General features: G+C 42.0%; 1 protein-coding gene across 1 annotated transcript in view; it reads left to right on the top strand.

The window, feature by feature from the left end:
* Positions 1-14,576, top strand: part of FTCD (formimidoyltransferase cyclodeaminase) — a 291,968-nt gene that overhangs the window by 82,786 nt on the left and 194,606 nt on the right. The window contains exon 6 of the mRNA XM_033947252.1: positions 33-170. Coding sequence (XP_033803143.1) covers positions 33-170 — 138 coding nt within the window. The remainder of the gene's footprint in view (positions 1-32; positions 171-14,576) is intronic.

Here is a 14,576-nt window from a genome sequence, read left to right as displayed (position 1 = left end):
GATACAGCATAATTCATTTTTATCTCTTCTAGCCTGGCCGCTTGAGGAAGGTGCAAGCAATAAGCTGGTTCCTAGATGAGAAGAATCTTACTCAGGTTTCTACCAATCTGCTGGATTTTGAGATCACTGGCATGCATGGAGTATACGAGGAGGTCTGCAAGGAAGCCAAAGTAAGAAGCCAATAATTATTTATTGATACTTGGGAAGCAACAGTGGATGTTTAACAACATCTCAAATGTGGAGTAGAGCAGAGATTCAGGGGAAGTGTCTCAAAACTTTAACATGGTCTCTAAACCGGTTCCAGCCAGTTTTGCGTTCATGTATTTTAGCGGCGGATGATCAAAACAGTTTACTGTGATCTTTTCCAAGCTTGCTAGCAGCCTCTGATACTGCCATGCAAATGTATTACAATGAGGTCATTAATATTTAAATGAGCACTCCAGGCAATTCTCTATTTTCGCTAAGTGATTCCCTAACCTCGCTGTCCTACATTTCTGAATAAAATTTTCTGGCAGGTCTGAGCTGTCCTAGCCTTACTTTCTGGTCAGTGCCTGAACACTGATTGGCTCAAGCATTGACAGGAAAGAAGACTTGACAGCTCAAACCTGCCAGAAAATTTTGCTGCCGTCAAGCAACCCTCCCTCCCAGTAGCAGGAAGGATACCCACTCCCTCCCGCCGCCACCATCATACCCCCGCCGCCACCCCCCCTTTACCTTGTTTACAAAGGCCTGCTGGAAGGATGCCTCATACCTCTGGCCAACATGCCCACCTCTTCAAAATAGCAGGCCTTCCCCTGGATGCATCGGGGAGGGGCCTAAGGCTCTGATTGGCTCATGTTGCTTAAGGCCTCTCCTATTATGGCAGCGGCAGGAGGAAGTGGGCATTCCTCCCGCTGCCTGGGGGTTGTCGGGGGGGCGGGGGGGTTGCTTGATGGCAGGAGCGGGAGGGAGTGGGCATCCCTCCTTCCGATCTTCAATTTGGGGTCTTTTTAAATTTTAAATTTGTGCTTTTATTCTGCGCATGTACCGATCACTATCACCATGATCGACACATCTCTGCCAACCTCATTTGCATGTGTGGTTTTTTTTTTTTTTTTTTTTTGAAGAATGACTCACCTTTTTGAAATCATTACAGAAGTGGCCATGACAGTGGCCTGTCGGATTTTACTGAGAACATTTGAGATTCTTCCCCTAAGAGGCATAGCTCACTTTCATAATACTTAGACACTTAAAGTACCATGGTAACCCTATGGTACTTTATGTATCTAAGGCCTAGATTCACTATACTCACCGATTGTGTCCCGATCATGTCCCGACCAGTTTGTGATCGTTCCCCGACCTGATTCACTAACCACCTGCCCAATCAATCTCCCACCCAATCCGATCCGCCAATGCAAATGAGGGGAAATGGCATGCATAAGTAGGAAGCCATCGATTCACTAAGCAGAAGAAGAAACACCGATTGGGTTTGCCGATCCGAAATGAAGCGACTGCTGAGGACCAGTTGCTTACTGTCCTTGCTGACTCTCCTGCTCTCTGCCGCCCTGAAATCCTAGTATCGAGGTTACTACCTCAACCATCGAAATAAAAAATATAAAACTGCAGAACTGTAAAATATCTATACATATGCATATGAATTCCATTCTATTCTGCAAAAAATGCAGTGCTAGCCCGTGGTTTTAAAGCGTGTTATGTTTCATAATCTGGCTTCACAAATAGCATGTTCTGTTCCATAATCTGGTTGCACAAAAATCATTCATCAGTTTTGAGAATTCTTTATCTACTGTGTATATTGTGTGTATATGAAAAATGAATGGAAAAAATTGCATTACAATTAGTAAAGGAGATGGGATCTGGGGCAGGGCTTGATTGGGCCTAAGAAAGTCTGTAATTGGGGTACTCAGTTCACATTTGTTAGACTTAGGGGTACTTAGATTGAAGTAGTTGAGAAACACTACTGTAGGCAATCAGCTGGTGCCAGTGCCTTTCCTTCTCTCCGGCCTTCTTCCCTGCTGTCACCTTCTACTGGCGTCTCGGGGCCCATCTGGAGGGTCTTTGCACATGTACTGACGTCGATGTGATGATGTCATACATGTGCATGATGTTATCACGGTGACGTCTGCGCACTTCCGGGTGCCTCAAGCCGTGGTCACTACCTGTAGTGTGTCCCGGCTCAAGAAAGTTTGAGCAATGCTGGGGTAGAGCATTGTTACATGTGTGGGGGTTCAATTAACCCCAGAGGTTTGAGTCTCCCTTTGAAAATAGTGGCTCAATAGCAAATTCTGAGCAGCACTAAAAAAAAAAGACTAAATCCCCCCCATCCTGCTCATAAGGTACCCCCAACCCCCTGGCCAGCTCACAGAAAATTAAACAGAAAAATTAAACAGAAAAAAATCTAGATTCCCTTTTTAATTATGGCTGTGAGATGGACACTTTTGCACTGAAAATGTCCAAAATTAGTGGTCATTTTTCAGAGTGAAATGTCCCACTTTTGAATGACAAAAAAAATCAGGTGTATGAACATCTGTCTGGCATAATTTTCAAAAATATGACCACACAGACATCTCTGCAGTTAGAGTAGCCTAATTAATGCAGTGGACCTCCATAAGCCAAGGAACACAACAGGCTCAAACCCCACTATAGTACTTTAAAATTTTTTTTGTAAATGTGATCCCCCCGAACCTAAAAAATACCTACTGTATCTGAATGTATACCACTTCAATAGCCTTTAGGCTTACAGGTATCATATATATAGTTAGGTACAGTAGGTATTTTTCTGTTTCTGGAAACCTCAGTTCTATTATTTAAAAAAAAAAAAAAAAATTATAATAATAATAAAGAAAGAAAGAAAGAATTGAAGTGGAACTTGAGTCCCCAGCATGAACAGACAGATGCTGAAGTGTTATCAAAATTAGGGTAACACAATAATAATGGGTGATTTCAATTACTCCAATATTGACTGGGTAAATGTAACACAAGGCATGCTAGGGAGGTAAAATTCCTTGATGAAATCAAGGATTGCTTTATGAAATTATAGATCTCTAGTCCTTAGTGGAGTGCAGGAGGTAATGGTGCTGGGGCCATTTGATATCAGTGATCATAACATGATCAGATTTAATATAATCTCTGTAATATGTACACACAGAAAATCCAATACAACAGCATTTAACTTTAAAAAAGGATACTATAAAAACATGAGGGGAAATGTAAAAAATCAACTTAAAGAAACAGCTGCAAAAGGTGAAAAATTTACATCAGACGTGAATATTATTACAAAATACCAACCTGGAAGCTCAGATCAGATATATTCCATGCCTTACCAACGTACTATATTTCTTTAAAGGGGTGAATAAACATGGATATAAGGTGACTGGTCGATATTGGGTATCTGGACTTTCAAAAAGCATTTCACAGAGTACCTCATGAAAGACTTCTGAGGAAATTAGAAATGATGTCTTATGGATTAAGAATGGGTTAGAAGATAACACCCCCCCACAGAGATAAGGTTACATGGTCAATGTTTTCAATGGAGAAAAGTAGATAGTAGATATTTGTGCCCTTCTCTTCAACTGCCAACTCCAGACTCCATCCCTTCTGCCTTGCTGCACCATATGCTTGGAACAAGCTGCACGAATCCCTATGGCGGGCTCCATCTCAGGTAGTGTTCAAGGCCTGTTTAAAAGCCCATCTCTTTGAGAGTGCTTTCAACTCCTAACTCAACTCATCTTGGATTCTGCTTCTCCTACCCTCTATGTCATGTCTTGGCTGTCCAAAATGTACAGCGCTGTGTACATCTTTCAGCATTATATAAGTGATAAGTAGTGGTAATAGTGGTGTTCCCATGGTCTGTGCTTTTAAACATATCTATGGGAATAATTAGTGAGATAAATAAATTTGCTGATGACATAAAGTTTTTCAATCTCATGAGGATTATAAAAAATTGCAAGAGTACTTTGTGAGACTGAACATCAAAATGGAGAATGGTGTGTTTTTATAAATGAGAAAATTTTTTAATTGATATACCTGGATTTGACCAGCCAATTTATATTTCTTGTTGGTTGCTCTGAACTATTAAGGTATGACTGGATTAAAATCTAACTTATTAGTAATATGAGCAAATGCAAAGTGATATGGGAAAGAGGAACCCAAACTATAGCTATAGTGATACAGGGTACCACATTAGGAATCACCATCCGGTACAAGGTGTCATTGTTGATGATATGTTGAAACACTCAGCTTAGTGTGCAGCGGTGGCTAAAATGTTAGGAATTATCAGGAAAGCTATGGAAAACAAAGACGAGACTATTATAATGCTTTTATATCATTCCATGGTATGGCCGTACCTTGAATACTGTGTGCAGTTCTGGATGCCACATCTTAAAGATACAGCGGAATTAGAAAAGGTATAGAGAAGGGCAACAAAAATAATAAAGGTGATTCGATGACCTCCCTATGAGGAAAGGATAAAGCAGCTAGGGCTCTTCAGCCTGAAGAAGAAATTGCTCAAGGGAGATATGATGGAAGTCTATAAAATACTGTGAATTGTTTCTTTACTCTTTCCAAAAATACTTAGTATACATTCTAGGGTACTTAAAGAACTCAAACATGAAATTGCTGATCGGCTGTTAGTGATCTGTAACATGTCATTAAAATTGTCTGTAGTACCTGAAGTTTGGAGGGTGGCCAATATTATGCTAATTTTTAAAAAGGGTTCCAGGGGAGATTTGGGAAATTACAGACTGGCAAAATAGTGGAAACAAGTATAAAAAAATAAAATTATAGAACATGTACATGAGCATAATTTAATGAGACATAGTCTGCATGGATTCAGCCGAGGGAGGTCTTGCATCACCAGTCTGCTTGACTTCTTTGAAGGTGTGAATAAACATGTGGATAAAAGCGAGCCAGTTGATGTAGTGGACAAATGCAAAGTCTTGCACATTAGGAAGAATAATCCAAATCATAATTATCGGATGCTGGGGACCACCTTGGTCAGTGCTCAAAAAAAGGTTCTGGGTGTCATCATAGACAATACTCTGAAGCCTTCCGCCCAATGTGTGGTGGCCAAGAAGGCAGCTAGGAAATTATTAGAAAAGGGTTGGGTTAACAAGACTAATAATGTTATAATGCCTCTGTATCGCTCAATGGTGCAAACTCATCTTGAGTATTGCGTTTAGCTCTGGTCTCCTTATCTCAAAAAAGATATAGTGGCACTAGAAAAAGTTCAAAGAAGAGCGCCCAAGATGATAAAGGGGATGGAACTCCTCTCATATGAGGAAACATTAGAAAGGTTATGTATCTTTAGCTTGGAAAAGAGACGGCTAATGGGAGATATGATTGAAGTCTACAAAATCCTAAGTGGTGTAGAACGGGTACAAGTGGATCAATTTTTTTACTGGATCGAGATTTACAAAGACTCGGGGACCCTCGATGAAGTTACAGATTAATACTTTTAAAAGCAATATTTTTTTACTCTGAGAATAGTTAAACTCTGGAAAGCATTTGCCAGAGGATGTGGTAAGAACAGTTAATGTAGCTGGTTTTAAAAAAGGTTTGGACAAATTCCTGGAGGAAAAGTCCATAGTCTGCTGTTGAGACATACATGGGACGGTAGCATGGAATTCTGCTACTATTTGGGTTTTTGCCAGCATTTGTGACTTGGATTGGCCTCCATGAAGACAGGATACTGGGCTAGATGGACCATTGGTCTGACCCAGTAAGGCTGTTCTTATGTTAGGAGTAGGGAACATGCAATGAAGTTACTAAGTAATAAATTTAAAACAACCAGAGAAACTATTTCTTCACTCAATGTGTCATTAAACTCTGGAATTTGTTGCCAGAGAATGTGGTGAAAACAGTTATCTTAATCTAATCTAATGTAATCTGAATTTCTGTATCACACTTATCCAGTACAGGCTCAAAGTGATTTAAAAGTTAAGATGCCCATGAGGAAGCATGGGAACTAGTTGATACTTGACATCAAAGCGAAGAATGCAATGCTACAAGTAGAAAGGGAGGCAGGGTAAGGAAATCCTGCATAGAAGGGAGGATAAAAGACAGTAGGAGGGGTAGGCAATCACAGGATGGCAGTAGGGGTAACAATCAGAAGGGGTAGCAATCGCAGAAGGCTTGTAGAATTGAAGGGAGGCTGAGTAGTAAGGAATTAATCAAACAAGAATGTTTTCACCTTGTTATAAGAACATAAGAAAAGCCTTACTGGGTCAGACCAATGGTCAATCAATCCTAGTAGCCTGTTCTCATGGTGACCAATCCAGGTCACTAGTACCTGGCAAAAACCCAAAGAGTAAACCCAAGCAAAGAAGAAGGAGGGCCGGTGTTCCACAGACAAGATTGAAAGCTAAAACCACAAAGTAGAACACAAGTCTCCGGATGTCCAGGAAGAATTATTTACTCAAATAGTCAAATTAAAAACCAATTATAAGAAACCTCAAAAATTATTTTGGTACAATTTGCATCACTGATGATACATGCTCACAAAAAGTGAGACTCGGACCCTATGTGGTCCGTCTTTCAGCGAATACTCAGCCTTCCTCAGGGATCCTTAAAAGTAAATTGACATTAAAATTAAAATAAATAATAATAATTCTTCTTTTACCTCATTTGTTAAATTTATATCAGTCACAACTTACTAGCAACGCTGACCTGAACACCGGCTGAAAAGCAGGCAGAAGGCAGAGAGGAGGTAAGAAGACTTCAGGAGAGAGGCAGGAGACAAAAGGCAGGGAATAGAAGCGATCCACAGCAGGGGCAGCGGCGAGAGTTAGCTCCGCCCACCCCCACGCGTCAGCGAGGTCAGAGCCCGAACTCCCCCTTGAAAGGGGGCGGAGCCAACGGCGTGCAGCACACGCTGACCTGAACACCGGCTGAAAAGCAGGCAGAAGGCAGAGAGGAGGTAAGAAGACTTCAGGAGAGAGGCAGGAGACAAAAGGCAGGGAATAGAAGCGATCCACAGCAGGGGCAGCGGCGAGAGTTAGCTCCGCCCACCCCCACGCGTCAGCGAGGTCAGAGCCCGAACTCCCCCTTGAAAGGGGGCGGAGCCAACGGCGCGCAGCACACGCTGACCTGAACACCGGCTGAAAAGCAGGCAGAAGGTAGAGAGGAGGTAAGAAGACTTCAGGAGAGAGGCAGGAGACAAAAGGCAGGGAATAGAAGCGATCCACAGCAGGGGCAGCGGCAAGAGTTAGCTCCGCCCACCCCCACGCGTCAGCGAGGTCAGAGCCCGAACTCCCCCTTGAAAGGGGGCGGAGCCAACGGCGCGCAGCACACGCTGACCTGAACACCAGCTGAAAAGCAGGCAGAAGGCAGAGAGGAGGTAAGAAGACTTCAGGAGAGAGGCAGGAGACAAAAGGCAGGGAATAGAAGCGATCCACAGCAGGGGAAGCGGCGAGAGTTAGCTCCGCCCACCCCCACGCGTCAGCGAGGTCAGAGCCCGAACTCCCCCTTGAAAGGGGGCGGAGCCAACGGCACGCAGCCGTTCGGCGCGTTGCGAAGGGCCTTTGAGAAGGGACAAGGCAACGGAGTAAGACAGAAGGGTAAAGAAGCGACAAGTACAGAAGGAAAGCACAGAAGGTAAGAAAGAGACAGACACAAAGGGCCAAGCCGTTCACACAAGTATAACAAGCAGGCAGAGGGAGAGAGTGAGAGAGAGGACACCAGCAGCAGGTAGAGAGAGAGAGAGACACCAGAGACAGTTAGTGAAAGAAAGAGAGGGCACCAGCACAAAGAGAGAGTCAGGGAGGACACCAACAGCGGATAGGGAGAGAGAAAGGACACAAAGCGGACACAAGTAATCTCAACTGATATCTTAAAGAAGGAATAACAATGGAAGCAGAAGGAAGCCAGAAGATGAGCTTTCCAGTGTTCTGCACAGACTGTCATATGTATGACTATCTCCCCTCGGGGAGACAGTCATATATATGCAGTCGGTGTCAGGAACTGAAAAGCTTGAAGAAGGAGGTCAAGCGACTAGAGGACAAGATTCAGGAGCTAGAAGGATTTCACACCACGGAGAGACACATTGAGGAGGAAGTCAGGGAACTCGAGAGATTCATTGAAGAGGCATACAGGACGAAGGTGGAAGAGAACGAACTTCAGATGAAAGAAGAAGCTACACGGATACCAACATGCAAGGGAGAGCAAGAAGAAGATTACCTCAAGGATGACACCCACAGAGGACTACCACAAGAGGGGGAGATTTTGGCTAGTCGAGGCCCAAAAGAAGAAAGAGTGAAGTACATTGAGGACATTGACCTGAGACCGAAGCGAAAATTGAAGAGAGGAAAGTCAGCGATCCTAGTGGGAGACTCGATCCTTAGGCATGTGGGCAGCCACATAGCAGGAGGGAGAGAGGACCGACTGGTGACCTGCCTTCCGGGAGCAAGAACCAAGGACATCGTGGACAAAATTGGAATGATCCTGGAAGGGGCGGAGACAGAAGAGACCGCTGTAGTGATCCACATCGGGACGAACGATGTCAGCAGGAGAGACTACAAAAGAAGCACGCTGTTAGAACAATTCAAGAGTCTGGGAAGGAAGCTGAAGATGAGGGCCCAGAAGATAGTGTTCTCAGAGATCCTACCAGTACCGAGGGCAGATGTGAAAAGGCAGGAGGAACTACAATCAATAAATACGTGGATGAGGAGATGGTGTGAGGAAGAAGGATTCCACTTCGTGAGGAACTGGACGGCGTTCTGGGGCAAGAGCAAGCTCTACAGGAAAGATGGACTGCACCTGAGCGCAGCAGGAACTAGACTCCTAGCAAACAACGTCAAGAGAGGAATAGAACAGGCTTTAAACTAAGAAGAAGGGGAAAGCCGACAGTTGACAAAGGGTCGACGATTCGGAAGACGGTATCCTGTGAAGATACCGAGGGGAAAAATGGCTGGGAAGGAACAAGGGACAAACTGCAGGAGTCGACTAACCCAGAAGAAGCGGTTACAATGTCTGCAGAAAAAGAGAAGAAAACATGGAACCAAGCACAGGGAAAAGAAAGGAGGACAGCAAAATACCAGGATCTAAAGTGCATATATGCTAATGCAAGGAGCCTAAGAAACAAAATGGGGGAACTAGAAGCCTTGGCCAACGCAGAAGACTTCAACATCATTGGAATCTCTGAAACATGGTGGAATGAGGAAAGCAAATGGGATACAGCACTACCGGGATACAAGCTCTATCGCCTGGACAGAACAGGACAAAAAGGAGGTGGAATAGCCCTATACATAAAAGAAGGCATACAATCCACACAAATGGACACAGCAGAGACGGCCAGCAAGCCGGAATCTCTATGGGTTAAAATACCGGGAAGGAAAGGGCCGGAAATAAAGATGGGCCTATTTTATCGCCCACCAGGGCAAACCAGAGATATCGATGAGGAAATGGAAGCCGAGATGAAGCGTGAATGCAAAAGCGGCAACACGGTTATTATGGGAGACTTCAACTACCCTGGGATAGACTGGAGGCTTGGAAGCTCGAAATGCGCTAGGGAGACAAAATTCCTGGAAGCTACACAGGATTGTTTCATGGAACAGCTTGTTAGAGAACCGACGAGAGGAAATGCCACTCTGGATCTAATCCTAAATGGGTTAAGGGGACCTGCAAAGGAAGTAGAAGTAATGGGACCGTTGGGAAACAGCGATCATAATATGATCAAGTTCAAGGTTGAGGTAGGAGTGTCAAAAGGCAAGAGATCCATTGCGACAACTTTTAACTTCAGGAAAGGAAACTACGAAGCAATGAGGGAATTGGTAAGGAAGAAACTTAGGAACACTTCCAAAACATGGCTAACGGTAAATCATGCCTGGTCCTTCTTCAGGGACATGGTGAGCGAGGCGCAAAATCTGTATATCCCCAGATTCAGGAAGGGGTGTAAAAAGAATCGAACAAAAGACTCGGTGTGGATAACCAAAACAGTGAAGGAAGCGATAGGCAATAAGAAAAAATCATTCAAGAAATGGAAAAAGGACAAAACTGAGGGGAACTGGAAAGAGCACAAAAAACATCAAAAAGAATGTCACCGTGAGGTTCGGAAAGCCAAAAGAGTGTATGAAGAGAGGCTAGCCAGGGAAGCAAGAAATTTCAAACCATTCTTCAGATATGTTAAAGGGAAGCAGCCGGCTAGAGAGGAAGTGGGACCGCTGGACGACGGAGACAGGAAGGGAGTGGTGAAGGAGGAGAAGGTAGTGGCAGAAAGGCTTAACATGTTCTTCTCGTCTGTATTTACAAACGGAAACACGTCCAACATACCGGAACCTGAGCAATTCTTCAACGGAAGTCAGGCAGAAAAATTAACATCCATAGAAGTGAGCCTTGAGGACGTTCGTAGGCAGATAGAAAAACTAAAAACTGACAAATCCCCGGGTCCGGATGGCATACATCCAAGGGTTCTGAAGGAATTAAAGGAGGAGATAGCGGAACTACTGCAGCAAATTTGCAACTTATCCCTGAAAACAGGCGAGATCCCGGAAGATTGGAAGATAGCCAACGTTACGCCCATCTTTAAAAAGGGATCAAGAGGTGACCCGGGAAACTACAGGCCGGTGAGCTTGACTTCGGTTCCGGGGAAAATGGCAGAAGCACTGATAAAAGAAAACATCGATCAACATTTTGAAAAACATGAACTTCTGATAACCAGCCAGCATGGTTTCTGCAAGGGAAGATCGTGCCTAACGAACTTATTGCACTTCTTCGAAGGGATCAACAAACGGATGGACAAAGGAGACCCCATAGACATCATATATCTAGATTTCCAAAAAGCCTTTGACAAGGTGCCCCATGAACGTCTACTCCGGAAACTGAAGAACCATGGGGTGGAAGGAGACGTACATAGATGGATCAGAAACTGGTTGGAGGGTAGAAAACAAAGGGTAGAAGTGAAGGGTCACTACTCCGACTGGAGGAGGGTCACGAGTGGTGTCCCGCAGGGCTTGGTGCTCGGGCCGCTGCTATTTAATATCTTCATAAATGATCTAGAAACAGGAACGAAGTGCGAGATAATAAAATTTGCGGACGACACCAAACTATTTAATGGAGCTCGGACTACAGAGGACTGCGAAAAGTTGCAAAGGGACTTGAACAAATTAGAAGAATGGGCGGCGAAATGGCAGATGAAGTTCAACATTGAAAAATGTAAAGTATTACATGTGGGGAGCAGAAACTCGAGGTACAACTATACAATGGGATACAACTATACAATAACTATACAATGTTATTGAATAAGAGTACCCAGGAAAGGGACTTGGGGGTAATGGTGGACATGACAATGAAGCCGTCGGCACAGTGTGCAGCGGCCGCTAAGAGAACGAATAGAATGCTTGGTATAATCAAAAATGGTATTACAGCCAGAACGAAAGAAGTTATCCTGCCGTTGTATCGGGCGATGGTGAGCCCGCATTTGGAGTACTGCGTCCAATATTGGTCGCCGTATCTTAAGAAGGATATGGCGTTAGTCGAGAGGGTTCAAAGGAGAGCAACACGTCTGATAATAGGTATGGAAAACCTGTCATATTCTGAGAGATTGGAGAAGCTGGGTCTCTTTTCCCTGGAGAAGAGGAGACTTAGAGGGGATATGATAGAGACTTACAAGATCATGAAGGGCATAGAGAGAGTAGAGAGGGACAGATTCTTCGAACTTTCGAAAAATAAGAGAACAAGAGGGCATTCGGAAAAGTTGAAAGGGGACAGATTCAAAACAAATGCTAGGAAGTTCTTCTTTACCCAACGTGTGGTGGACACCTGGAATGCGCTTCCAGAGGACGTTATAAGGCAGAGTACGGTACTGGGGTTCAAGAAAGGATTGGACAAATTCCTACTGGAAATGGGGATAGAGGGGTATAGATAGAAGATTACTGCACAGGTCCTGGACCTGTTGGGCCGCCGCGTGAGCAGACTGCTGGGCACGATGGACCTCGGGTCTGACCCAGCAGAGGCATTTCTTATGTTCTTATGTTCTAAGGGTTGTATTACAGGTACTATGGCTGAATCATTAACTATTGTTTTGCCTAAGCCAAACAGAGATCCTACTTTGGTTTCAAACTACAGGCCTATCTCTTTAATAAATGTAGATGGTAAACTTTTGGCTAAGATATTGGCTTTGTGCTTAGCCAAGGCTCTCCCTTAAATTATTGATATGAACCAAACAGGATTTGTTGCTAAAAGACATTCATCTAATAACTCTAGATTAGCGTTCCATATGCTAAATTTAGCCAAAAATATGAATGATCCGGCTTTTTCTGTATCTTTGGATGCAGAGAAAGCTTTTGATAGAGTTGAATGGCATTTTATGTATCAAGCATTAGATTAGTTTGCTATAGGTCCTGGATTTATACAAATGGTTAAATCATTGTATAGATCCCCTTCTGCAAGATTGAATATTAATAATAATTTGTCAGAGAAATTTAATTTGCAGAGGGGAGTTAGACAAGGCTGTCCTTTATCTCCTTTGTTGTTTGATGTTGTATTAGAACCCTTGTTATTAGCCATTCATCAAACAAAGGGGATACAGGGTATTCCTCATTCTGATTGGGAATATAAAGTTTCAGCATATGCAGATGATATTCTGCTCTATTTGAGAAATCCAGAAACTACTATTCCATGTTTGCTAGAATTGATTGATACATTTGGAAAATTTTCAGGTTGCAAAATAAATTTTAGTAAGTCTGAAATTCTTCCTTTAAATGTGTATTGTTCTAAAGGATTATTTGATTCTTTTCCATTTGTATGGAAAGAAGATGGCTTAAAGTACTTAGGTATTATGATTAAAAATAATTTAGACGATACAGTTAAAGAGAATGAAAAACTTTTATTAAAAAAAGTTACAGAGTTGTGTGAGCAATGGAATCCATTATATATTTCTTGGTGGGGGAGAGTTCAAACTATTAAAATGATGATATTACCTGTGGTTTGTTATCAAATGAGTATGATACCAGTCTTTTTTCATGGGTCCTTTTATAAAAAACTTAACGGTATCCTTATGAAATTTCTTTGGCAAGGTAAAATGCATAGAATTGCTTTAGTATCTCTTCAAAGGCCAATTGAGGAGGGTGGGGTAAATTTTCCTAATTTTTATAGGTATCATCAAGCCTATATTTTACGTCAAGGTATGTATTGGATCCTCCCAGAACTCTTTGAGAATGCACCGGATTGGCTCTATTTAGAATGGCGTCTCTTGTTTCCCTTAAATTTGGTTCATGTGCCCAGTATTAGAATAGTGGGTGGGAAGGGATTCTTTTATATTTATATATTTTAAGGATTATAAGTAAGATTGTCAAGTGATTTGTTAAAAATTTTTCTGATTGATTATTATACACTTGTAAGATTTGAAAATGAATAGATTAAAAAAAAATACCTAGAAGATATAAGGAGAACAGAATTTTATCAGATACATGGAAAACATTGAGATATATTAGCAACTTAACACCTATTCCAGTAAGTAAATCTATAAATCAATCTTTATGGATTAATTATGGCGGATCTAAAATCTTATGGAAAACCTGGATCATTGCAGGCATTCGAACTCTAAATGACGTTATTTCAGATAGTAAACTGCTTGAATTTTCACAGCTGCAACATAGATTCGGTCTTAATAAATCACAAAATTTTAAATGGTTGCAGCTGAAGCAGGTTATTCAGGTAGGGTTCCCTGAATGGAAAAATCTGAATAATCAATATAGTCTGGAGTTCCTTTGTTTTCAAGCGGATTTCCTGGGACATCAAGCCGCTTTGTGGTATAAATTATTATCTGGATATGTGAATAAAAAAAACAAAAAATGGTCTTAGAGACATTTGGAGTATTGAGATAAGGCAGCAAATTTCTGCATCTCAATGGCCACGAATTTGGTCTTGGAGAATGAGATGTACAATGTCAGCATCTATGAGGCAAACTTGGTTCTTTTTGTTGCATAGAGCTTTTTGGACCCCAGTTCGTTTGCAAAAGTTAGATAGATCTAAGTCTAATAAATGCTGGCATTGTAATCTGGAAGAAGGGACATTGGATCATTTACTTTTTTACTGTCCCTGTATTAAATCATTTTGGAATTCAATTTGGACGAAGGTTAACCGTTTACTTGAAAATCATGTTGCTTTTTCTTATGATACTATTCTGTTTGGCATGGCTATGAGGAAAAAAAGTCAAATTTCATCTTATAATAACAAACTTCTATTAATAATGACAGGGGTGGCAATTCAGCACATTACGGCTAATTGGAAAAATTATACAAATCTTAATTATTCTTTTTGGTGGAATTCACTTTGTCACATTTTTAAAATGGAAAGAGCAATTGCTGTACAGAAAGGTAATTATAACAACTTTATAAAGATCTGGGGGCCATTAGAGAATTATTGTAATGAATGAACATCATTTTCCTTTCTGATGGATACATGTATTTTATTGGGGGGAGGGGGGAAATTGGATGATTGATATTTTTATTTAATGATTGGATTTCTGTTGAAGAATTGTTGGGTGGGGGGAAAGGGTTATAATTTCTACTTTAATGGATTATAGGTATAAGAATGTCAAGTGCTGTATATTTTATTAGTAATGTAATGTCAATATTAATCAC

This window comes from Geotrypetes seraphini, chromosome 5 (genome assembly GCF_902459505.1).
Source record: "Geotrypetes seraphini chromosome 5, aGeoSer1.1, whole genome shotgun sequence".
Classification (NCBI taxonomy): Eukaryota; Metazoa; Chordata; class Amphibia; order Gymnophiona; family Dermophiidae; genus Geotrypetes; species Geotrypetes seraphini.
The sequence above is the reverse complement of the archived record's forward strand: the minus strand, read 5'-3'. Positions and strand labels throughout refer to the sequence as shown.